The 27,627-nt window shown below is 42.5% G+C and overlaps 1 protein-coding gene across 1 annotated transcript in view; it reads right to left on the bottom strand.

Moving 5' to 3' along the window:
• LOC126266891 (synaptic vesicle membrane protein VAT-1 homolog) overlaps window positions 1–27,627 on the bottom strand; it is a 63,976-nt gene that overhangs the window by 3,793 nt on the left and 32,556 nt on the right. Inside the window, exons 4-7 of the mRNA XM_049971557.1 lie at window positions 26,855–27,046; window positions 26,566–26,776; window positions 5,771–6,028; window positions 2,782–3,026 (exon numbers count right to left, since the gene is read on the bottom strand). Of these exons, the coding sequence (XP_049827514.1) occupies window positions 2,782–3,026; window positions 5,771–6,028; window positions 26,566–26,776; window positions 26,855–27,046 (906 nt within the window). The remainder of the gene's footprint in view (window positions 1–2,781; window positions 3,027–5,770; window positions 6,029–26,565; window positions 26,777–26,854; window positions 27,047–27,627) is intronic.

The following is a 27,627-nucleotide window of genomic DNA, read 5'->3' as shown; positions in this document are numbered from 1 at the left end:
AAAAACCGAATAACTGCGTGCAATTCGCACTTGGTGGGAATATCCAACTTGAGCTCCATTCAGAACGGCTGCCAAGCCAAGACTGAGTCCCTCAGCGCAGCGTGCGCATGTTTACACACAGCGCGTGAAGAACTCTTTGTAACAGTGTAACGAAATGCCACATAGATTTCTGTACTTATAAAAAAATTGGCGACCTTGCTTTTGGGATTACCCTCGTAACACCAGTTATACAGAGCGATTACTTTTTCCAGAACATGTATAGTGGGTTCGCTGCGTTCATTCTAAGTGGTCAAAGTAGTTCATTCTAATTTCTCTAAATACATTGCACTATACACGAAGTAAGTTTTTCGTATTATGTTAATTTAAAAATGAGAGGTTTGGAATAAGCTGTCTTCCATAACAAGCTTTCTTCGCAGTACGTTAAATACTATCTGATGTGGTTTTTCACACCCACAGCCATATTTTCTCCTGTTTCAATCAATGTTTGCCCTGAATTCATAAAACCTGTATACTACTTAATGGCCTCATGTCCTTAGCACAAGTTACCACACACTTTGCTCCCTGTAAGTTTTCGTCCTCTTTCGAATTCTTATGGAGTGAGGCAACTGCTGGTCAATTTGCAAACACGTCTTAAAATGGCTACAACACTAGGAGAAAGGATTATCTTCACTACTCAAGGTTAAATCTAACTTTGGCTCAGAAGGGTGTAAATTATGCTGCTACAAAAGTCTGGTCACTTAACTAATAGCATCAAAAATGACAGCCATGTAGCATTTGAAAGTAAATTGAAAGAATTTCTTAATGGTAACTCCTACTCATTAGATGAATTTTGGATATAGTAAGTGGGTAATTTCCCCAACCCCCACAAAAAAATTAAAAATATCAAGTGCCATGTAATATTTTGTGAAATGTAATATCTTGTATAGACACCTTTTATTAACCTGACACGTTCCACATCACTCCGAAGTGTCTTATTAATGATCTATGTAAGAAGTACTAATCTAATACACTGAGTTCCCAAATAAGTAACTTTTTACACAATTTGCATTGCTAAACAGCTACAGAATTATTTGGAGCTGCCTCATAAATACACGGAAACTTTTCCCCTGTGGGACCTGAGCTGTTCCAGGGGTGGAACACATTTCCAATTCTTAATTTCCCCTCAGACCCCTCTCTGGGGGCTTTGATGTCGTGACATAGGAAGAAGTTGGAGTTTATGCGGATGACAAGGGTATCGGGTGCTGAAGGCAGCATGGGCAGCTAAATGCGAAAACTATCTCACTATCAGCTTAACATCTCAAACGTCCAAGCTGCTGAGAAGAGCAATAAACAGAATGGAAAAAGAAAATTGATAATTCTTAAATTATCAGTTTCGCTTTAGGAAAGGTAAAGGCAAGGGAGGCAATTCTGACGTTGCGGTTGATAATGGGAACAACACGGAAGAAAAAAAATCAAGACGTTCATCGCATTTGTCGACCGAGTAAAAACGCGTTACATAGTAAAATGGTGCAAGATGCTCGAAATTCTGAGAATAGGTGTAAGCTATGGGGAAAGACGGGGACCAGTATGTACACGAAACAAGAAGGAATAACGAGACTAAAACCAAAAACGAAGTGCTGGGCTTAGAAATGAGCACAGTCTTGTGCCCCTACTTCCGTACATCGAAGCAGTAATTACGTAAATGGAAGGGTTCAAGAGCGGAATTAAAATTTAGGATGAAAGTAATAATTGTGATAGTCCCCGCTGTTGCTAACCTCATAAGGTGATAAATTGCAGCATCTGTTTGAGGAATGGGAAGTCTGATCAATACAGAACGTGGGTTGGGAATAAAGTGGTCAAAGTCGAAAGTGACGATAATAGCAAAAGCTGAACACGAAACTGGGTCATGAAGTAAAAGTTCAGGAATTATTGTCCCCCCCCCCCCCCCCGAAGCATAATTACTCATGACGGGCGATGCAAGGACAAAAGGCGGACTAGCACAGGCAAAGAGGAGAATACCAGTATCAAACATAGGCCTTAATTTGCGGAAGAAATTTCTGAGAACATACGTTCTGAGCACAGCTTTGTGTGGTTGGGGATCACGGAAATTGGGAAAACCGGAAAAAAAGAATCTAAGCAGTGAGATGTATTGCTACAGAAGAATCTAATATCGGTTAGATGGCTAATGTAATGAATGAGGTGGCTCTAAGCAGAATCTGTGGAGGAATAAACTTGCGGATAAAGCTTAGAACAGGATGACAGGATATCTGTTAAAGCATCAGTTAGTATGGTTCAAATGGCTCTGAGCACTATGGGACTCAACTGCTGTGGTCATTAGTCCCCTAGAACTTAGAACTACATAAACCTAACTAACCTAAGGACATCACACACATCCATGCCCGAGGCAGGATTCGAACCTGCGACCGTAGCAGTCGCACGGTTCCGGACTAGAACCGCGAGACCACCGCGGCCGGCATCAGTATCATCCTGCCCACTGAAAGGAGAGGTAAAGGGGATGAAACACACAGTAATCCAAGACACTAAAATGCACACAAAATGTCGCTTGCAGTCATCAGCAGTTCGCTACGACCCTCAAGCGCGCGCGCGCGTGCGCGTTTGTAACTGCTGACTGTCTTAGGTGCAATTTTTGAGGTTATTTCTTAAATGTTACCAGTAATTTAACGGTGAAAATAGTAACAGTAACAATAATAAAATTAACCAATTTTATTCTATCCCACCTGTTTCAGAGCTTTTCATGTAATGTTTAACGCAAATTGGTTGTTTCATTTCTAAGTTACTCACCTTCTCAAATGGTAAAACAGAATGAATTTGAGGTTTTATCTTCTCCTGGAAATACAGGTCAAATACATTGTCCAGCATTATTTGTACATCGTACGAATGATTCTTAATCATATCTCCAACGTTCAGACCAGCCACGATAACATTCTTGTTCACTAACTCAGCGGAAGATACGTATTTTGTGTCCCAAGTCGGTCTCTGCAGTGTCATCGTAATAGTTCTTGGGTATGTAGCCGTGCTGTCCGAGCCTGAAACCAATACATATCTCTGCTATATGAAGGTGAAGTAGACATCAGTTGCAGGAGTATCCACAGCAGGGTTTTTCTATGAATCATTTCAAGATACCATTGCAACTTGGGGTAACACCAGTATTGAACGAGGAATACGGACTTGTCGCGAACAAATTCCATCCACCTTTAATGTCAGTTTGATTTTAAATGAGATGTGAATCTAAATCAGCAATTGAAAACCGCCATAAACCGAAGACCCATACATAGTGACGGAAATTAAATGGAAGTGTGATTTCACCTCGATCCCCAAGTCTAGTGTGTATGTAGTTTTGGCTATCCGTGAGAAACGAATTTAGTGACCGAAGAGGAGTCAAGGGCTTACAGCAATGTACGAAATTCAACCTAAAAATAAAGCTGATCATTCGCGACCATTTGTGTGCTAGTCAAACCTTATTGTAACTTTGGTCAACATGGTCCGGAGGCCTAACAATGATATGTTGACACAGATGGGTTTAACATTCTAAGAAGCAAAAATATTTTATTAATAACAGTTTTAGACTTCATGTAGAAGCAATCATCACGATCTTGTTACTGCCTGAGCATCCGAGGAGCCGCCAGCAGTAGCAGCCAGACGCTAATTTCCTGAAGATGACTACGTGAAGTCTGAACAGATCACTACCGAAATATTGTTGCCATCTACACAGTTTTGATCCAGTCGAAACGTAACTTCTGGACTGCCCTAAGTATTCTGTTGGTGCATAAATTCGTAGCGTTTTTCCGTAAGCTGACAAACAGACGTTACTCTTAACATACTCTCACTGTTTACCATAATTTGCTAACGCTGGGTTAATTTTCCTATTCTGCGACTGTAGGTATCACATGCTTTAGATGTGAAGAACTCGTCAAGCCACGTTCGGAGCGCATATCTATCCGGAAAGGAAGTTGCTGGAAGCCTGTTCGGCAGGAAGCCGAAAATGTGAAAATTCAAGACCGCAAGATCAGTGAATAAGATGAGCACGGTGTAACTTCCCAAGCAAACTCCTCTACCGAGTGTCAGTGTAGCACAATGCGGGCTGGCGTTTACGTGCAGTACCGTAACTCCACACAATCTTTCCGCCTGTTCTCAGATAGCGTGTGCAAAACGTCTATACCTTGTGGAAGCAACTCTTACTAAATCACACAGACCCTGTTCCACTACATTACATATTTTGTGGATGTGCGCAGTTCTTTGTACGAGGAGTTGCTGCTTTGGCCTCAATTATTCCTTTCTTTTCCTTATGTCAGCATGAAGACATTTCTTGCAACCAGTAACTATACAGGATAGGGACTGTCTGTGGCTGAAGAGCAAATCCATGACGAGCAGGCCGTTTCACATATCCAGTGATTTTTGCGATTTTGGCTTAGAACATGCAGTATCCATACGCCAGATATATGGACCCCAAAGCATGCACGCATCGCACGATAGTGGAATGATCGTAATTTACCACATTTGCTGCTTTGGAATAGACTGATGTGGATCCTTTTAGATTAATGCGTTCGAACGATCTTGATATCTTTGAAGTCTTCTTGAACGTCTAGAGAGATCGAAACGACCCTCTTCAGAACGAGAAAACCATTTCCTCGCTGTGCACAGTCTAAAGGAATTATCCCAAAACATAGTACGAATGTTTCTGGCTACCTCAACTGCTATCATCCATCTACTGAACTCCAACAGAAGAATGTCTAAAATGTTCCAATTTCTTCTCTTGACACTCCATTTTGGAGCATCCACACCACTGTACCTCTAAGTGGAAATGAGAAAATACAAACAAACAAACAAAAAGTGCCGTACAAACAAACAAAAAGTGCCGTACAAACAAACAAAAAGTGCCGTACAAACAAACAAAAAGTGCCGTACAAACAAACAAAAAGTGCCGTACAAACAAACAAAAAGTGCCGTACAAACAAACAAAAAGTGCCGTACAAACAAACAAAAAGTGCCGTACAAACAAACAAAAAGTGCCGTACAAACAAACAAAAAGTGCCGTACAAACAAACAAAAAGTGCCGTACAAACAAACAAAAAGTGCCGTACAAACAAACAAAAAGTGCCGTACAAACAAACAAAAAGTGCCGTACAAACAAACAAAAAGTGCCGTACAAACAAACAAAAAGTGCCGTACAAACAAACAAAAAGTGCCGTACAAACAAACAAAAAGTGCCGTACAAACAAACAAAAAGTGCCGTACAAACAAACAAAAAGTGCCGTACAAACAAACAAAAAGTGCCGTACAAACAAACAAAAAGTGCCGTACAAACAAACAAAAAGTGCCGTACAAACAAACAAAAAGTGCCGTACAAACAAACAAAAAGTGCCGTACAAACAAACAAAAAGTGCCGTACAAACAAACAAAAAGTGCCGTACAAACAAACAAAAAGTGCCGTACAAACAAACAGAAAGTGCCGTACAAACAAACAAAAAGTGCCGTACAAACAAACAAAAAGTGATAGATAAAGACATTGTAACCAGAATACCAGCATTCGATAGAAAAACACTACTAACTTACGCACAAACCTAATATTGACGCGAAAGTAATTACGTTGTTAAGATTTCGTTAAAAATTAGTACAAATAGTTCGTCTTTACAGACCAAACAGTGAGGAATTAACTGCCGTTTGGAAATGAAGTAATAGTGTTTAAATGGTGTTTAAATCTTGCCAGTGTAAACGACTAAGAGGATTAAGAACAGCAATTTAGTGACAGACCAGCAATTCGCGTACTCACCGATAGTAATCAACCTTCCGCAAGGCTTGAGCAGCCTCAGGAATTTCTCTGTCTCCGCCCCTCCACTCCTGACGATGGCGACATCGACGCCCTCAGGGTAGAGGCTCGAGATGCGCTCCACGTAGTCCTCCTCGTGGCTGTACACGCCGTTCACCCCCAGGCGCCACAGCTGGTCGTGCTTCGATTCAGAGGCCGTCCCCAGCACTGTGGCCAGCGGCACCGTCCGAGCCAGCTGCGCCACGGCCGTGCCCACACCACCTGCGAAGCGTGTCACTCTCCCTTACCGTCGAGAATGAATTCACTTCTTGCTATGGTAAGAGACATTTCAGTGACTAAGTAAAATTAAGAGTAAATTGCTGTTTGCGTGAAACTCTCACGCTAGGGGGAACAACAGGTAAAAGAAGCTCAGCAACGCGGAAATTAACTAGTGCCCGGTTGTCTTCAGGCTGCGCGTCTCTAGCACTACGTATGGTGCTCCAAGGCTTTGAGGGTCGAAATTATACAGACAGAAGAGGGCTCTAAAGGAACTTAGAGAAGGGAGAGTGATGTATCAGATAGTACGAGGTCTTCCATGAGCAACGCCTGCTGAACTTTTTTGTAAACTAATGCTTACCTTCAGTTCCAGCGCAAGTTAGAGAATCATTGCCTGACGTCAGTAAATATCCACATAAATCCCCTGAAAAATCACATGCACGAGTGACACCCACTGAAAGAAATTTTAGGGAAGACGTGTACAATAGAAGAAAACTATCTTCATTTAAATGAACTGGAGAATGTGACGACAAAATGAGAACTTCAGACGAAGGCAATCTACCCAGACACATTATACTAACGGCAGATGGTGTTTTTCATTTAAACACATTTTCAATAGATTTTATAACGCTGAAGATTGTCCTGTCTAATAATTTTGAGCGATTATTCATTTCCTCTTACGTCGTCTAAAAATGGTACCCAGTGCTGAACAGCTAAGCAGGAATGGCTCGAAGAAGAATGAAAGGCCGGCCGCTGTGGCCGAGCTGTTATAGGCGCTTCAGTCTGGAACCGCACGACTGCTACGGTCGCAAGTTCGAATCCAGCCTCCGGCATGGATGTGTGTGATGCCCTTAGGTCAGCTTGGTTTAACTAGTTCTAAGTTCTAGGGGACTAATGACCTCAGATGTTAAGTCCCATAGTGCTCAGAGCCATTTTTTCGAACGAATGAAAGGCCATGAAAGCATGCATAAGTAGGGGAATGATATTGAGTGTACAGGAAAATTAAAGAGCCCGTTGATGGAAAATAACTTCATGAATATCAAAAGCTCAGATGGTAAGAAGGTACTAAGCGAATCGGAAAATAGGATGAAGGAAATATAGAGTGCCTCTGTAAGGGAAACAAATATAAGGAGAGTATCATAAAATGAGAAGAAACGAAGAAGTTGAAGACGAGATGATACTGGGAGAAGCATTTGGAGAGCATTCTAAGACCTAATGGGCAATGAGGTCCATGGCGTAGACTGTTCCCTCAAATTATTATGATCCTTGGGAGAGCCACCTATGGTAAGTGTATTCCAGGTGCTGTGCAGTATGTGTAAGACAGGCGAAATGTCCTTAGACTTCCAAAATGATGTAGCAATTCCAGTTCAAAATAAAGTTTATACTGACTGGTGTGCATACTATAACCATTAGTTTTATACGTCATAGTCGCAGAATTGTGACACGAATCATTCATAGAGTAAAACTTTTAGGGACTGCCTTTGGAAGGAACGATTTGGGTTTAGTAAAAATGCACTGACATGAGAGGCAACACTGATCCACCGACTTACCTTAGATCGATTAATGAAAGGCGATTTGTAGTCTATAGCAACTGTAGATTTAGAGAAATGCTTTTGGCAATCTCAACTGTGAAAATTTTTTTATGTTAGAGATAAAATGCAGGAACCGAAAGGTTTTTTACAATTTGTACACCAACCAGAGAGCAGTTACAAGAGCCTAACGATGTCGACGCCTGCCTTAGCCCTCATCACACGTGGAACAAGAGGCACACCCGTGCAAGCTATAGGGAGGATCCCTAGTGGCTCCCGGTAATTTTAGAGATAAGACTATGAATCCCAGTTGTAAAAAGTACCCAAATCCACGACTTTGAGGAAAGCTTATTCGATTAAATATCAGTCCTACATGGGGAACAAATCAGATACCGCCGAAACTTGGGAACTGCAAGTGTCAGAAACCTGGTACACAAAGAATCTCTAAATGCTCTCCACTGCGATGTTACGGATGAGTACACGCCCAGCTGAACGACGCAAACTGGGAAATTTAAGAAGAGGAGGGATGACGAAAGATTTTGTCTGGAATGTGGAGCTGTACGGAAGTGGAAGGTGGACGACAGGCATCAGGGCTTTTCTTGTGAGTGTTTTCGGCTTACAAGGCTCTCGGTAAGTAACAATTACCGTGAAAAATCTTTGGAAACAAACTGAGCTAGACCAGGTCTCATTGGTATCTTTTGCAGGCAATGATACTGAGAATTCTGCAGGCACAAATGATAACCCACCCTCTCAGTTTCACTGTTGCCAATACCTCCCCTTCCTTCCTGCATTTCAGTGAAGCTTGTAAGTAGGCTGTTTAGGTTTTTTATTGGGAACTCCACATAGCGCTCTGTATGAAAAATCACTGGCTGTGCTGTGTGCTGTTGTAATACTCGCCATTGTAGTGTTGGGCAGCTGGATGTTAACAGCGCGTAGCGTTGGGCAGTTGGAGGTGAGCCGCTAGCAGTAGTGGATGTGGGGAGAGAGATGGAGTTTTGAAATTTGTGAGAATGGGTGTCATAACCTGCAATATATATATATGTATATGACTATTAAGGTAAATACATTGATTGTTCTCTATTAATATCTTTCATTCGCTAACTATGCCTATCAGTAGTTAGTGCCTTCCGTAGTTTGAATCTTTTATTTAGCTGGCGGTAGTGGCACACACTGTATTGCAGTAGTTCGAGTAACTAAGATTTTTGGTGAGGTAAGTGATTTGTGAAAGGTATAGGTTAATGTTAGTCAGGGCCACTCTTTTCTAGGGATTTTTGAAAGTCAGATTGCGTTGCGCTAAAAACATTGTCAGTTTAAGCACAGTTCTGTATAATTTTTCAAAGGGGACGTTTCATATGTCAACCCTTAGCCGAGGATACCTCACTGGAATCTTTATTTTTTTCTTGTTTGTGTAATTAGTGTAGCTTTCGTTTATTGCTAGCACGTAATTGTAGAGAGAATCTCCTTTGTAGTTTTAGTCTTTCATTGCTGTACAGTAAAACAGTTGTGGCATGCATGTAGATTTACACCAAGTATTTCGCAGCTGTGCTTGCAATTAACTAGATATTATTTGCTATGTTAATGTGTTCTCTTGTTTTTGCTCTTCAAATAGTGTTTTTTGTGTTGTGTGAAATATTGTGACAATGGCGTGTGAAAAACGTAATACTAGGCTCCAAAGTAAACTGAGAAATGACAGTGAAAACGAAAGCAGTGTGTTAGCGCCACCGTGTAATGAATTAGCTGATGTTCAGAGTAGTAATTTGATAGTGCATAGGGAAATGGAGTTGGCTACAAATAATGGTGTAGGCAGTAAACAGGGAACAGGGAAGCATTATCGATCGATCGGTCGACAACAGCTCGCGTCAGGAAACCGAAATGACAGGACACAATCTTGCAAATACTGTACATTCAGGTTTTGCGTCCTCACAGTTCTCAAATACGTCAAGATACATTTTCTGCTTGTGAAAATGTGAATGTTGCCGGTGCAAATGCACTGCCGAAAAGCATATAGGAACAGATTCCAGACACTAATACATTATTGCAATTAACCCAACAAATTAAACAAAATCAGAGACAAACAGCAACAAACACAATGGAACAAAATCTTCGGAAGTTAGACACCACACTTGAACAAACACGTAAAGATTTAACTAATGAGTTACATAACATTGAATCGAAATGTCAAAAGTCTGTAATGACGTAAAAACACAAATTTGTGAGCATTTTCAACCTATTTTTTCGCGGCATGAAAATGCATTACAGAATCACGAAGCAGCCATAAAAGAACTGCAAACCATTGTTCATGAAAATCACGATACCTTGCAAGCTAAAATAGACTCAGTTGCATCCACCGATTCGGTTACGCAACTTGCGAGAACTCAGGAAAACTTAAAGGACACAGTAGATTCGATTTTAACACAAATTGACACACTGAAACTTGGTTCAGAAAAACACACTGAGGAAATGTGTTCACTATGGGAGAAAGTAGCCGAACTTTCGGATCAGTTCACTAATTTATCTGCAAAGGTAGATGATCTGAATGACAAGACCTGTAGCCATCAGTGACAAGAGTATGAACAAATTAAAAAATTCTAACAAAATCAGAATCAAATTAATACGCAACACAAAAGAGAAATCCTGTAAGTACAAGATCAGTTGACGTAGGTAATACAAAAATTACGTATTTCAGAGGACACTCGCACTCCAACACTGGAAGAGGAACTTAGAAATACGGAAAAGCCACAAAATAATAGTACAGGGCATTTCGGAAATCATGAAAGAAATTGGCAAGGTGCACCAAATTTTGAGATGGAACCGCCGACACGACGTAACAATGACAGATATTCTACCCGACGACACGACGATTTTGACTATAAGCTGTTCATTCCTACACCTAAATTCAAAACATTTCAGAATTCTGGCAACGACATTCATCCACAAGCGTGGCTCCATCAATTCTCTCATTGTTTTCCTCCCAACTGGTCATTTGAGCACAGATTAGAATTTGTGTGTGGCTACTTGGAGAGTGAACCAGCTGTAAGAATGCGATCGGTCATTCACGATTGTCACAGTGAAGGAGAATTTTATCATGCCTTCCTCAGCATATTGGTCTCAAGCTACACAAGACCGAGTAAAACATATCATAATGATGAAACATTTCGGACAATCTGAATTTTCCAGTCTTGTCAAATATTTTGAAGACCTGTTGCATAAGAATATCTTTCAAACCCATACAGCCCCTCAGAACTCATCCGCATTTGCTTAATGAAATTGCCGGAACATTTAAGGAATATTATTTTGGTAGGGCGTTGCAAAGACGACATTGGAGCTTTCCAGGAACTCACAAGAATTACAAATTGACAGACAGTCGCAGGATGCGAAAAAAGGAAAACAATCACTACAGGTCACATCCGTCGCAATTCCACGATGAAAGAAACAATAACTGGACACAAGGCTATTCTCACAACACAAATCGTGACGAAAACAGACACCACCCATATGACAACCACTGGCAGAGTAATAGTTACAGAGAAAGGTCGCATTTCCGTAGTAATGAATATTACACATACAATTAGAGACACACAATATGGCAACCAGAACTATCAAGGGAGACAGAATAACTTAAGACGCAACGGTCCAGCGCGCAGTTACGATTCAGGGAGAAATTCACCACGTGACCGACAAGAAAAACTATGGAATCTACCGACATGGCGACAGAAGATATAATCATAACGACAGACCGGAATTTCATCAGAACTGGAGGGATTCAAACGAAGCTGGGCCCTCTCGACAAGGTGAAATTGTAGAAGATAGGTCTCCTAATCCCAACAACGACGCACGCCAACAAAGAGATAGACAATGACTCGCACCGCAGGCAGCCACGTGCGCCTGCTGGCTCAGAGAAAAATTGACCTTGAGAGAAACTCCAGTATTCTTTACCGACGTATACCGCATGGTAATTGCGTTCAAGTTAACTCTGAGCACTAGGAAGAGTTAAGGATTGTACTACATTTCACATGTAAAACCGTTTATTGAAAGATAATCTGCTTTTTAACTTTGTATTTGTCATAACTTTTCACTTTACATGACTAGTATACTTTGTCAGACTTAAGAAATTGTTAACATGCAACAATATTTGAAGTTAAATATCCAGTCAAGAACCAAGAACTTATTTAAACAAATTACGAATGCATTGTTATTGTGAACAGACGACAGTGTTATTGTCAGTTGCACGATTACTTAAATACTATAAGGCTGACATACTTAGAACACATACTGTTAATGAGATTTCAATTCTACATTTTGGTTTAGTTGAGAAGACATTCTTTATTTGAAGTACTTTCTGTGAGATTAAAGATGAATTAACATTTGGTTTCTTTGGTAGCTACACGGTTATATCACGACGCTACTAATGTGACAATTTACATTGTGCTTTTGCGGTGTATCTGTTTTATACTGCACAGTTTTTTCTGAATTCTTATGGAAAGGAAAACGTGTTTTAGTAGTAACTTTGTGGTATAGCTGCAATGAGAGAGTCTTTTCTGTAGCGCAACAATACGTTACAGTACAGTACTTACTTCGTCACGGCAATAAGCGTAGTAACTACGATATCTATACGCAAAGCATTTCACTTTTGTTTATCATGAGGTAAGTACATTGACGTCTGCAGAACTTAGCTTTCGGAGGATGATAACTACGACACTTCCACAGAGATTATCTTACAACACGACGCACAGTTTAGCGCTACAGTACACGTATTTGAGTGCCTAATTTTGTACTTAAAACATTTTTAAAGATATTTTAAGTACAATGATACAAAGGTTTTCCGTGATACATTTCATTCCATTGCTGTAATCTGTAACACCTGAGGATATAATTACATTAATCCTCAGGGGGTACACGCTTACTTTGAGTACCATGTGTATGGCAAGCACAAGGAACCCTAGCTAATATGGTATTTGCTTATGCAACTTTACACATCGGTACCATGTTTCTCTAACTCAGAATTACACAGCTATCTGATCATTTAACTGAGAGAGAGAAATATTTTACCACATCAGTGACAGATGTTTACGTAATTACACAGTTGGATAACTTCACACTTATGAACATTTCATAAAGTACAGACAAAATACAATTTCATATTTTTTCGGAACCATTGTGATACTATGAGAGCTTTGAATGATGTATTTGGTATGGGATCATGATTTTTAAAGTACGTTTGAGGCAGATGACACTTGACATGAGCAGAGAGTTTTTTAGGTTTTTAAATTATTGGAGGAAGCTACGACGATTTTGAGAGTTGACTATGTGTATTATGCTGTTGCAGTATGTTTATGATCAATAAGCTGATGCTATATGAGTTATTTGATTATGCTACAAATCTGTTATGATGAAATATTGAAGTGTCGACAAATAACGTAAGGAATAATGAGTAGTGGTTAGGGACTTTGGTTTGTGAAAAATGTTGTTGGAAACCAAGAATCGTACTTTAAGATTTATGTAATGTATGTAAATGCGTGAATTATAATGCCGACGAAAATTTTTTGGACACTGTTATATCAATAGGCTTTTGTTTCTTCTGATGTGTAACCCAAATGCTTGACCTGTCATTTTTATAGGAGACTGCCACTGTAGCGGAAACTGGTGTCGTAAATATTTCAGTAAGACAGTTAAGTGACCACCTGCACGTAATGCGTCGTGGGCACCCAGCTGCGTGACAGCCACCTGACAAAAGAAAGCCATTAGGTAAAAAAAAGCCATTATCCTCGCTATTGACATTCCTTTGCAGAAAGCATCACAAAAACGACACGCTCATTACTTGGAAAGATACTTTCTTACATCTGCAAACCTGATAATGACAAGCGTCTTTCTACGAGAGTTGAGAGAATTTGTACTAACTTATGAAATGTCACATGACTATTGAATGATATTTTTAAGCTTTGCCTTTCATAGTTGCTTATTTTATTTGATATGGTTTCCAGCTGTGTTGCAGCATTGGTTTTATAAAATAAAATTAAATGCATTTGCTAATATGAACATTTTCTGTCAACAGATCTATAAAATAATCATTTAATGATCCACGTTCTTCGAAAAAGGAGCACTTTGAAAGGAAAGAACAATAAGAAGGGATTAATAAGTTACTGCAAACTTAATTTTCTTTTCAACTACTTGGTAGTATCTTTTGTAGAATTAGTTTTGTGGTGCATTTCATTTCTTTCTTATTGTAATTATGAAATTTTTTTCAAATCTGTATTGGCCACTGCCCAAAACAATTTGTAAATTTTTTTGTGGGGAGCATGGGGGCTATGTAGGTAGGCTGTTTAGGTTTTTTTTATTGGTATCGCCACATAGCACTCTGTATGAAAAATCACTGGCTGTGCTGTGTGCAGTCACTGGCTGGTTGGCATTGTTGTAATACTCGCCATTGTAGTGTTGGGCAGCTGTATGTCAACAGCGCGTAGCGTTGGGCAGTTGGAGGTGAGCCGCCAGCATTGGTGGATGTGAGGGGAGAGATGGAGTTTTGAAATTTGTAAGAATGGATGTCATGAACTGCTATATATATATATGACTAGCAAGGTAAATACATTGTTTGTTCTCTATTAAAATCTTTCATTCGCTACCTATGCCTATGAGTAGTTAGTGCCTTCCGTAGTTTGAATCTTTTATTTAGCTGGCAGTAGTGGCGCTCGCTGTATTGCAGTAGTTCGAGTGACGAAGATTTTTGGTGAGGTGATTTGTGAAAGGTATAGGTTAATGTTAGTCAGGGCCATTCTTTTGTAGGGATTTTTGAAAGTCAGATTGCGTTGCGCTAAAAATATTGTTTGTCAGTTTAAGCACAGTTATGTATAATTTTTCAAAGGGGACGTTTCAAGCTCTCTTCCACACGTTGTTGGATTAAGTGCTCCAATAAGAAGTGAAGGCGTAACTTTGGAGTGCCATAGGGTGCGACTATTTCGGGAGCGCTAGTCTGGCAAAGCATAACAGAAGGTTCTCTAGTTGGGAGATGATATAGCAACTGGAGCATGAGTGTGCTCCGAGTCTGGCCTTACTAGCGCAGTCGGTAAGAGCAGTGATCACGGAAGGTAGAGCTCTGGGTTCTCGTCCCAGAGCAACAGTTAATTTGCTAGGAATTCTCAGAGATATTAAGCTTTATTCTGGAATTATTGGCGGAGACAAGGCTTGGTGCAGATATTACCCATGACATTCGTGTTGCAAAATTTGGCTAGTAGAAAGCGTTTTAACAAAGCAATAACGACAGCAAAAACAGTAATCATGAAAATGTAAAGGTGGAAGATGGAGTTGCTGCGGTTTGGTTTACTAGAGGTGAGGGACGATCAAAAAGTTCCCGTTTGAGGGCGTCGTCACAGCGTGTACACAACGTATTACTACTGCGATGTAGGTACAGATACCATAAAGCGGAAATCGGAACTATGGCGACGCTATTACCAAATGCTTCGGAACAGGATCAACGTACATTTATTCTGTTATTGGCTGCCGAAGGACAAACACCAGTAGACATCCATCAGAGAATTAAGAATGTCTGGCGCACTGCGTGTCTGAAAACACTGTTGTGGAATGGTGCGCAAAGTTCCATGCTTGTCACAGTTCCACGTAAGTCGCCAGCCGAAATGGGTGGTCAGCCTCCTCCTATACCTAAAAGAAGCGGACGGTTGATAGAGCGATTAGGGTTGACCGACGCATAACCATTCGTGCGCTAGCAAAGGATTTTTACATCAGCTTCGGTAGCGTGCAACACTGTACCCATCAGATGTTATGATGCCATAATGTCTGCGGCCTGTGGATACGCCGGGCATTGAATGACAAAAAGCAAACTATAGAGCTGTGTGCCTGACGCGCCAAATGTTTAAATTTTGAACCCAACAGGTTCCTTGAGTGCATTTTTGCAGGCGGCGAAAGCTGGTTCCCATTGTGAATCAGTCTAAAGCGCTGACGATGCAGCGGTGTCGTCCATCGTCCCTTCATCCCAACGAGTTTAAGAGCAAGCCACTCACTGGAAATTTCTTGATGTAATAATTTACTAACAGCCTATGTATTGCAGAAATTTTATAAACTTTTGCGTTACCAGTTTCGGCATTACACTGATGCCATCTTCAGGCCCCCCAAGTCATAGCCGTAAAATCGCTGTACACGGAAGGAGCCATATAACTGGATCTGTGAATCAAATCATTATGCAACAGCTCTTGGTGGCTAGGCGACACAGACTGTAGAGTGTGTCGCCTGAGCACCAAGAGCTTTTGCATATCGTTCTGATTCACGGATCCAGTTGTATGGCTCCTTTCGCGTATAGCGATTTTACGGCTATGACGTGTGGGACCTGAAGATGGTATCAATGTAATGCCGAAACTGGTAGCACATAATAAGTTTGTAAAATAAATTTCTACAATACATACGGCTGTTGGTAAATTATTGCAACAGGAAATACATGCTAGCCGTAGTTCCATGGTCCATGGACCACGATGGCACAACGAAGACTCGCTGGAAAGATGATTCTCATCCTATTCTTTGATTACGAGAGCCCATTGCCTATTAATTTCAAGGAACCAGGTGTCGCCATTACTGGGGAGCGCAGGACGAATGACGGCTTGCACTTATGGTGGGAATTCCGGGAAAACTGCAGCAAGTGCGCTGCTTCATGATTACGCACATCCACATGTAGAAAATGTAACGCGCAAGTTACCCAGTTCAAGTGGAGACGCTCGAGCATCCACCGTGCTGTCTCTTATTCTCACGCTTTTGGTCCCCCAAAAAGAGGCCTTTAGTGATCGATAATCACTGTAGGATGGGGATGTTAAGCGGGCAGCTAAGGACTTCAAACTTCAGGGCAAGGTGTTTTACCAAACGGGCTTTTTCAACATGGTGTTTTGGTGCGATGATTGCCAATGCTCAGGAGATTCTGCTTGACTGGTACACCAACTCTGGATAGTACGTCCTTTGAACGGAAAGTTTTTGATCGATACTTAGACAATGAGGAAGTGCACTGTGGATAACTGTTTTATAAAGGGAGCAGTCGTCCTACATGTAGCATATAAGCGAGTCACGTAACCGGAATGAAGTCAGACCTGGTAATGGCTGTCAGCAGGGCTCTAGACGTTAACGCGTTTGATCACTAACGACGAAGACAATGCGGTTTACGAGGGAATCAACAGCGTGGTCGTTAGTCCATTTATGATCAATATCATCAAACCACCAAAAGAGTTGCTTGTAACGTGGCGAGAGTCGTCAGCAGCTGTGACACTGTCACCAGACGTAACTTACACATAACACTGAATTGAGAATATCGTTAGGACATTTAGAACATGCACAGGTTGAAGGAGGGCGACGGCGGAACCACACAACGGAAGGTTCTCCCAAAAAAGGAACACTGTATCGACACGGAGGGGACACCAAAAAGGAAGACGTTCCATATGTTGTGGATGACAAGGGCAATTAACTTATTTCGAGAACAGGGAAAAATTTTGAGTGCGTGTGGTTCGAGTGAGGTTCGGAAAGCAGGAGCCCTCTCCTGGGGAAAACGAAGCCTTGTCCCCTCTATCTGCACGGTGTGAGTTAACTACTGAAATTAGTCCATTAAATCTAGTAGTATTCATTGCATGTAGGATGGCTGAAGCATTGCTGATTTCGTTGCATCTTCAGCTAAGACCTGTGGTAATGATCCGTCAAGACAACGTACGCCAGAAATTGAGTGTGTTGACGTGTTTCAAGGATTCTGATGACTTAAGGCTCTCTCCATATATGCAGCAGAGTGTCACCGTGCCGCAGTACATAGCAGGTGCAGAAATAGAACTAGTACGAGTCAGCTGTTGGGCGTTGCACGCACTGGACTATCTGCTCTTACGCCAGTACTACAAAGCGTCTACAAAGCGCCACTACAAAGCTTCATGTATTACGGATCTGAGAACGGTGGCGTTACGGTTGCTTTCTACTGGAGGACTGTGTTACTGAAGCATACAGCAAATTAGGGCTGATTACGACTTACTCCAGAAGTAGAATCCACTTACTGCTGAGCGAAAATGACTGCTTGTGCTCGTCAGATGGTCTAACGAAACTGGTGAGACTGCATAGTTTTATACGAAAACTGGGAATGTTCTACGCTATAGTCCACATTTCAGACGGGGAACAAAGTTCAGCCAATGGAAACAAATTGTGTTCTTGTTTAACCCATTTGCACCATGAGGAAACGTGTTCATCCAAACAAAACTACTCTAACTGGTAAACATGCTTTCCCTTAGACACTGGTGCAGTCGACTTTTACCCAACAATAGGCTTAAGCGAGGTTTTTTCAGTGAATCTGGCAGTGGTGAAGTCTGGCTAGTCTCCAGTAGAGACATGGCTGGCCACAGGATCCACTGACGAGTTTAAGGTGTGCCAAGAGGGATTTCTCCTCTCCAGTAGCCGTGGGATGCAAGCGCAATCAATGCAGATGCCGCTCAAGGCTCTATAGCTTTTCTGCGAGAGGACCAAAGTGACGTCCTTAACTTCTAGTGGGAGGCTTTAATCGTTATGAGTTTCTTGTGCCTCGTATGTCACCAGTTCTCCCATATTACGAACTGTTCGAGCGACATCCCTTCTCCGATGTCTGGCCTTCACATATTTTATGTGACGCCAATGAAGGATGTTACCCATTTCCCTGAACAGAAAACACCTATCTATAGACGTACCTTCTACGTGTAGGGATAAGATCATTAACGTACTGAGCTATGGTAACTTAGCACACCTAATTTTAGATCCCGGTAAGACATTTAGTGTGCCAGAATTGAATATTTGCTTATAACATATCAGCTAATATACTTGTTTAAGTAAAGCTTGGCGCCATGTGATAGTTATGACATTTTCACCCACCACGGAGTATTATGTTGATTCAGGTGTTTTGTTACGGCCGTTAATTTTAGTGGTATTGTATGGAGAGTATCAAATTTTTTGGGAGTCATGAGCTAAAAGGGTGAAGAGCTGGTCACCTCGACAGCCGTGGAGGACCAGGTTTCGAGGAAACAACTCTAACCGGCGGGAGGTGGATCCTGTTCCATCGAGTCGTCGCCAGCTGCGGCCGCATTCCTGGGATGCGTAGCAGGGGCAGCATCATTCGCCGACGGCGACCAGCAGAGCGCCTGGCAGCAGAGCATCCCGGCGAAACTTAGGACGGCCGGGAGCAGCAACTCACGGATGGAGCATCAGACGAAACACGCTGGGGGGAGAGGGGGATAAAGACTTCTTGGAGGCCTTCTTGGAAGTCCGATGAGGCACGGGGATGGTGGGCTGGACCCGAAGAAGGTCCTCACGCGTGCGGTCTGTTTTGGAACGCCAGACCTCGGAAGCCGGGGTCCGGAACGTTTCCCCGATGGACACCTGAGAAGAGGATCGCTTCTCAGGCGGCGGAGGGGGAGGAGGAAGGGTGGCCCCTGGGCAGAGGGGCAGGGGCCGCGAGGGAGGCGGCTTTGGGAGGGAGGGATTTTGGAGGGGGAGGCATAGACCCCAGATGGGGTGAGGAGGTGGAGGGGGGGACAGGATAGGGGTGAGGATACTGTGGAAGGAGTGGACATGACTGAGGCAAACAAAGTTGTCAGCGTCACGGGATGGAGGCGGTCATACTTCTTCCTGGCCTCAGAATGAGAGATGGTCCAAAGTATTTAATTGTTGAATCTTCTGATTTGCGGGGCAGTCTAATGATCTAGGCAAGTGGAGGCCAGGACAATTGATGCACCGAGGTGGTGGGGTGCATGTATGTTCCTCATGAAGAGGACGTCCACAATCGCCACAAAGGGGCTCAGCCTCACACCCTTCCTACACGTGCACGAAGTGCAAACACCGAAAGCAGCGCATTGGAGGCGGGATGTAAGGTCGCACCGGTAGCACATCACCTTTACCTTCTCCAGGAGAACGTCCCCCTCGAAGTCGAGGAGAAGGGCCCCGGTGTCGATGCGACGGTCTTTGGGGCCGCGCTGGACTCGCCAGGCGAAATGCACGCCTCGGCGCTCCATGTTGGTCCTGAGCTCATCAGATTGCAGCAGGAGGTCCCGATGAAAAATAACCCCCTGCGTCCTATTCAGTGCCAGATACGTGACAATGGACACTGGGATGTCCCCTAGTCAGTCGCATGCCTGGAGCGCCGCCGACTGTGTGGCGGAGGTGGTCTTTATAAGAACGGACCCCGAACGCATTTTACTGAGAGGCTCGATTTCCCCGAAGATGTCCTCGACGTGCTGGACAAAGAACGTGGGCTTGGAGGTGGCTAATGTCCCCCCCATCGGTCCGAGAACAGACTAAATAGCGGGGTAAGTACTTCGCCCCAAGCCGGTGGGCCTGTCCTTCCTCCCAGGGAGTGGCCAAGGGGGAAACGGCAGGAGAACCAGAACTAGAGACAGTACCTTTCTTTTTGAAAGACTCGGCCGCAGATCGACCTGATACACGTTGACGTTTCACCTGCGAAACGTCCGCCCTGATTCCACCCACTCCGACCAGGGGCCCTCCCCACGGGCGCCACCCAGCCTCAGCAAGGGCCACGTGGCAGGATGACCGTTGCTGGGAGTCCTGATGCCCCCAAGGAGACGTGCATCTACTCCTTGGCCGACGTGAGGAGGGTGCAGCTCAAGTATCGGCAGTACGATCCCTGTGTTGTCAGGGGGCTACAACCGAGAGGGTACATGACGACCCCACCACAACGGATAAATTAACGCGTCACTTTAAAAATAAATATATAGATAATCAGCCAAAACAATGAAAATGCCTAAATTCGATAAATTTTAATAAGTCGGGTAAGAAAGAGGGTAAGTGAGGCTATATGAATTAATGAGCAATAGGATGTAACAGGCAAATGTACCTCCTGATGAGTGAACAAAGAATTCAGTGCACCATAAAAACAAAGTATGTCTTATGTGTAAGTGTTTGGTGTATGAGTATGTAAACTAAAGTCGACAACTTTCTGACATTTTTGTTTGGCTCAACTGAAGTCCGTTTCGATAACTTGCGACCGTAAAATTCCCTGTGACACTACTGGAGGAACAGTATCTACAGGAATTCCAACCACCTGTCGTTTCTGGTATAACCTACACGACACTAAAGTGCAGGCTAGGAGGCTCTTTTCGTCTCAGTGCTACTTAAGACAGAATGTGCGGCTAGTGCTTATGTTGTTTTCAGGCCCTAATTGTTCTGTCTTGGCCCTAGTTTTATACTACGAAAAAATGGACAATATTTTCTCTTCTATTCTTGATCCTGTTGGTTTTGATTTGGAGGGGGGAGACGAAAATTGTAGCACTGGCATTTATCTGCCAGACAAAGGAAAACAGACACGACCTGGAACTATTTGATAGCTGTTTGCTAGTTCGTGTTTCTTGTGGAGGTGATTGATATTCCTGGCTTGCAATTCTGTTTCGTTGCATTATTCGCCCGTTACTTTGTGCACTGGACTATAGTATTTGAGTTATAAAGCCTTCCACAATTTAAAATTATTTCATCCTGTAGTAGTTATCTCAATGATTTTCTGCGTTGTCTTCAGCTCGATTTTACCAACAAGTGCTGTGAGTTTTAAATGTCTCATATTGGCTGTTTCATATTGCGTTGCTTTGAGTGTTACGTGTTTTAGCCAATTCTTATGATCCATGATTGTGTCGAATTTCGGTTAGCTATTGGGACAGACTCATTTCTATTTACACTCCACTATATTTTAGTATCTGTAGTCAGTTTAGTCTTTTCTGTTGGTATTTGTGGTCCACTTTTAATTTTACGGATTCTGCTGGTTTTATTTCCACCTAGCTGAGAAAACCCGCGTTTTCCGGCTGTTTGTAGCTGTGCCCGACACTTCACGCATATGAATATTTGTAGCTTCAGTCGTGTGATTGGTGACGTGAAGGAAAAGTTGTTTTGCTTCACTAACGCGGGGGAGGCACGTATAACTCGACGTATGAAAGGCAGCTGATAAGATCCACGTACACAAAACTGAACGCCTGGAATTGAGCTGTGCGTGTGGTCATAACTTCACCGTAAATTTTACACGTTTAAAGCTAAATGGCAAATTGACAGAGTTCAGGCTTTTAAAACTACTTTGCCGCCTCTTCATAATTTCCGCTTTTATGAAGGTACGTTGGACAGAAGTAACTGAGAAGGGTTCTGAGGAGCGAGATAATTCTTGACACTTGGGATCAGAGCTATATTGCGCCTCGCTTTTGGCAGGAGTTCCTGTAGAGCGAGGAAGCCTGATTATGGCAGCACAGTAAGTCTCGTTACCTTCTTCGGATTGCTGAAACCACAGTCTTCAGTCCTTTAGCCACTCTGGTTTTTTCAAAAGGACTGGACAGTTTTTTAGGCAATTATATTCGCATACAAAACGAAAATTTAATTAGTAGACACCCGATTTATAAATCAAACTCGAATTTGTTTTCCTAGCAAAGAATAAAAAATTTATCGAAGGAAGCAAAACATCTTTGTAATACACAAGGCGGAATCAGTACATACGTAGATACTAGCCAGGTAAATTCGCTCTTAGCTTGTGGTGCTAAATTCTGTTTATTGGCGTAAACTTCGGAAAATAGATAAGTCACTGAGCTAAGAAACAACTACCTCCACCTGTTAATTCATTAACATATTACGAAAGAAGAATACTATGCTGGGATTAAACATCCGAACTACTAAACCGAGGAGACGATTTTAGAACTTTAAATTATGGTATTTGTTTCTCTGTGTTTCGATTTTAATTAAATAAAGCCCACATATTACTAGGCGACGCTGTTATCTGTGGAAACCCCATGAGAAGTCATCTTGCAGTTTTGGAGGTCATTGTGTTCATACACACGAGCTTTAAAATTTCATTATTAGTATAGATGAATGTTTTGCATTTGAAGATAAGCAGACTTTTCTGTTTTAGGTTTTACCCTCGATTCCTTGACGATTCTACCTCCCACGTATACAGCAGTTTCAACGTAATTACAGATGAGTTTGGGCGTTAAATATTTAACGAAACCTGTAAGTGAGGAAAGGCTTAGAAAAGTTTTGAAATTAGGAGTTAAATTTTTTGAGAGTCGTTAATTGCTGTCATGAAGTATGGATGAATGTAGTCTGAATAATTTGGGTGCAATTTTAAGAAAAGCTATTTTTTCACGCATCTAAACGTTTGTTACTTCCTATTTCCCGAACTATGCATGGAACAGTAATTTTGTAGATACAGTGATGTCTTGACACTGTCTGCCAACTGGGTTGCTAATAGTCGAACGAGTAATTAATCCGTCATGCCTGATATTGAAGTATGCCTACAGTAACAGCAAAAATGTAAGCTATAACCTTTTTGATTTTATTATTGGGAGGGGATCAGCAAAAATGTTTAGTAAAGGTTTGAAATTTTGTGTTCTTTGCTGGGAGTCGCTAAGTGGTCATCTACTACTGAGTGAATAAAATCCGGCTATTTGCGCGTCGTCACGCGGGAAGGCCATTGTTTCCGATGATAAAACGCATCAGTGTGTTAACCTTTTAATACTTTGAGTCCCAAAAATATGAAACCGTTTTAAAAATTTGCACAAAACTGATCTTTATTGTAGTAAGCAACGAATACATTAAGAAACTGGCAAATATCGAACAATCCATCGTTAGAAGTTTGTGGTTCCACATTGGAACTACAGGGTCATACAACTTCCATTGGCAATCTTTTCATGAAATGTATTTGACTAATTTCGCATTTTTCGTAGACCTAATCCCATACCTCAACTTCCATGAGGTCATAAATTATAGTGCTAAATACGCAAAAATGATCTGTTGTGTACATAGTTCCACGTAGTCAGCGGATACACAACTTTCCCTCTAGAGAGCGCCCCCCTAAGCACAACAGTGCAGGCACAGCGCTCGTCCATCTCCGCACTACGAGATGGCGCTGCCTTAGAGACGGACCAAATTCTGCTTCCGCAGATCCACGTATTATCTAATGCAGCCAATGTGATTGCTGCTAACTTAGAACCTTTTCTCCTCACGGATCACACTCACGCAGTGATACATGAACGCACGAGGTATTATAACGAGTGTACAGACCTCCGATCAGAGTTTTCACCAGTCTGTACGAGTCTGCATTTGTCTGTACCAGACTATAGTCAAGTATCAGTCTGTGCCTAGTAAGATTATCGTATTCCTGTACATAGCCATGAAGATAAATGTATAGACACTTGTCAAGTATCAGAGATATGAGAATAAGGTTAACGTACCAAGACGAAAGGAACTTCAGATTGTCAATTGTAAATAGCATCCAGAAACTAGTTACTTAACGTCTATGCTTTTTATTATTTTAATAAATGTGTGAAAATTTATCAAGTTGTGTTTAAAGTAGGTGCAAGTGGCATTTCTATCGTCTGACCTAACGGCAGAAGATAAACACTCCACGATAAGACCACGAGACATATTGCTGACACTTGCGTACGTTAGAGCGACAAGTCAATCTGATGGTGTGTGTACCGAAGGTCTTACAGTACGGAAATCAGATGATCCCAAAATATAAATTTATACTAAAGGTACATATTGCTCCAATGGGCCCATTTCGAAGCTACTTAACAGTAGTGATAGATTTACGCTACAGTAACACTAGATTTATTTTCACTGTCAATGATCGCAATACGGTCAGAAAAAAAAGGGGCATGATCATACAATGTAAGCTTTCACTGCCAGTATTGTCTCCGCTTAAACTTCCGGGCTGATAGGCCGTGGTCGAAGTATAAAACTCGACCATGACGTAGCGTAACATGTTTACTAGAAAAGCGATCACGAAATAAAATTCAGCGATACGTGTGTCATATCAAAAACCTAGCATTATTATGCACACATATATAGAGAGGCTATCGAGATTGATGAACACCGTAATAATTTTAACAGGAAAGACTAAGGTTTTAAATTGGATGAAATTTGGATGTCAGCGTTGCACCGCAAGCGTGACGATCTATTACTTTCAATCGAGAATGTTGGCATTACCAGATAGAGTCTCACAGCCGACGCCACGTGATGGACAGTGGCGCCCTATATAATCAGCGCTTCCTCGAGTTCTCTTCGCAGTTCGCTGCTGTGCCTGCGAGGATGTCTCCCGCCGTCTGAGACGAAACGTCTGGGTAGAGTTTTATACTTCGACGACGGCCTGTCAGCCCGGAAATTTTAAGTGAAAGAAAAGGACATGTTGGTCACGGAGCACAGCTTCACGCCTATTGTTGCTTTGAACGCTGTGACTGCTATTGTCCAGTTCATTCGTAGAGATCCCTCTGTGTACTCCGTCTTGCCATAGCATCAGTGATTTCATCGTAAAGGCAGGGATCATTAAAAGTTTCAGTCAGGGACACTCGGTACTGAAAGGGTGGTTGTTGTTGTTGTGGTCTTCAGTCCTGAAACTGGTTTGATGCAGGTCTCCATGCTACTCTATCCTGTGCAAGCTTCTTCATCTCCCAGTACCTACTACAACCTACGTCCTTCTGAATCTACTTAGTGTAGTCATCTCTTGGTCTCCCTTTACGATTTTTACCCTCCACGCTGCCCTCCAATACTAAATTGCTGATCTCTTGATGCCTCGGAACATGTCCTGCCAACCGATCCCTTCTTCTGGTCAAGTTGTGCCACAAACTTCTTTTCTCCCCAATCCGATTCAATACTTCATTAGTTATGTGATCTACCCATTTAATCTTCAGCATTCTTCTGTAGTACCACATTTCGAAAGCTTCTATTCTGTTCTTGTCCAAACTATTTATCGTCCATGTTTCACTTCCATGCATGGCTACACTCCATACAAATACTTTCAGAAATGACATCCAGACACGTAAATCTATACTCGATGTTAACAAATTTCTCTTCTTCCGAAACGCTTTCCTTGCCATTGCCAGTCTACATTTTATATCCTCTCTACTTCGACTATCATCAGTTATTTTGCTCCCCAAATAGCAAAACTCCTTTACTACTTTAAGTGTCTCACTTCCTAATCTAATTCCCTCAGCATCACCCGACTTAATTCGACTACATTCCATTATCCTCGTTTTGCTTTTGTTGATGGTCATCTTATATCCTCCTTTCAAGACACTATTCTGTTCAACTGCTCTTCCAAGTCCTTTGCTGTCTCTGACAGAATTACGATGTCATCGGCGAACCTTAAAGTTTTTATTTCTACTCCATGGATTTTAATTCCTACTACGAATTTGTCTTTTGTTTCCTTTACTGCTTGCTCAATATACAGACTGAATAACATCGGGGATAGGCTAAAACCCTGTCTCACTCCCCAATCACTGCTTCCCTTTCATACCCCGCGACTCTTATAACGGCCATCTGGTTTCTGTATCAATTGTAAATAGCCTTTCGCTCCCTGTATTTTACCCCTGCCACCTTTAGAATTTGAAAGAGAGTATTCCAGTCAACATTGTCAAAAGCTTTCTCTAAGTCTACAAATGCTAGAAACGTAGGTTTGCCTTTTCTTAATCTAGCTTCTAAGATAAGCCGTAGGGTCAGCATTGCCTCACGTGTTCCAACATTTCTACGGAATCCAAACTGATCTTCCCCGAGGTCGGCTTCTACCAGTTTTTCCATTCGTCTGTAAAGAACTCGCGTTAGTATTTTACAGCTGTGACTTATTAAACTGATACTTCGGTAATTTTCACATCTGTCACACCTGCTTTCTTTGGGAATGGAATTATTACATTCTTCCTGAAGTCTGAGGGTATTTCGCCTGTCTCATACATCTTGCTCACCAGATGGTAGAGTTTGGTCAGGACTGGCTCTCCCAAGGCCGTCAGTAGTTCCAATGGAATGTTGTCTACTCCGGCGGCCTTGTTTCGACTCAGGTCTTAATGAGTATAGTATGACAATTTTAATTGAAAAAATAGCCACGCGAAACTTTGAAAAGCTTTTTTTTGCCCTGGATGTCAGGCAGGCAGCCTGCAACGGATGCTGGGTGTAGGGTTTAGTAGTACTGCTTTTCCAGTTTATCGATGTTCTGCGGTGTACGACCTATAGGCACGTACCGCAACTTGCTGCTAGCACTTAACGGCTGCCTCACTGTACCTGCGAGAGACTGCATGAAGACGACGCCCGCCTTGCGTAGCCTGCCCAGGTCGAACAGGCAGAGGTAGGCGACGAGGCAGTCTAGGCCGAGCGCGGCGGCGTGCTTGAGGGTGGCGCTGGCGGGCAGCGCGAAGCAGTGGCCGCGCGGAACCTGCACCACGCGACGGAACAGCCCGCCCTGCAGCCACAGGCACAGCACCTTCCGGCCCGCCTGCCGCAGCCAGCGCGATACCTCAGCGCTCTGAGTATACATGGAGCACGTCATTCTCGTAAGTCACAGCCCTCTTACCTCGAGATCGTCCACTGCAGCACCCACTCGCCTGACTATCCCGCAACACTCGCTTCCCATGACGACTGGAAAGGCCTCGCTTCTGATGATGCCCAGTCTCAGGTAATTATCGGTAAAATTAAGGCCGCAGTAAAAAACCTCCACTTCGACGTGGTCGTCTTTCAGGGCGTGTGGCAGCGGTGTATTCATAACCTGGAAATACAAGATACAGCGAAATCGTTTCGATGTCTACGATGACCAGAAATAGTGAGTTCCACTGTACAAACGTCCAGTGTCGTGCGACTTCTACGGTAAGTAGGCTGTTTAAGTTATGTTCGTAACGCCACTTAGCGCTCCGTACGAAAATCACTGGCTGTGCTGGGTGCAGTCTGTGGCTGGTTTGCATTGCTGCTATTGTAGTGTTGGGCAGTTGGATGTGAACAGCGCGTAGCGTTGCGCAGTTGGAGGTGAGCCGCCAGCAGTGGTGGATGTGGGGACAGAGATGGTAGAGTTTTGAGAGCGGATGATCTGGACGTGTGTCCATCAGAAAAACGAAATTTGTAAGACTGGATGTCATGAACTGATATAATATGACTTGATCACTATTAAGGTAAATACATTGTTTGTTCGTTATCAAAATCTTTCATTTGCTAACTATGCCTATCAGCACTTAGTGACTTCGGTAGTTATAATCTTATTCAGCTGGCAGTATTAGCTCACGCTGTATTTCAGTAGTCAGAGTAACGAAGATATTTGTGAGGTAAGTGATTCATGAAAGGTATAGATTATTGTTA

The sequence above is a fragment of the Schistocerca gregaria genome, chromosome 4 (genome assembly GCF_023897955.1).
Source record: "Schistocerca gregaria isolate iqSchGreg1 chromosome 4, iqSchGreg1.2, whole genome shotgun sequence".
Classification (NCBI taxonomy): Eukaryota; Metazoa; Arthropoda; class Insecta; order Orthoptera; family Acrididae; genus Schistocerca; species Schistocerca gregaria.
This window is presented reverse-complemented; position numbering and strand designations above follow the sequence as displayed.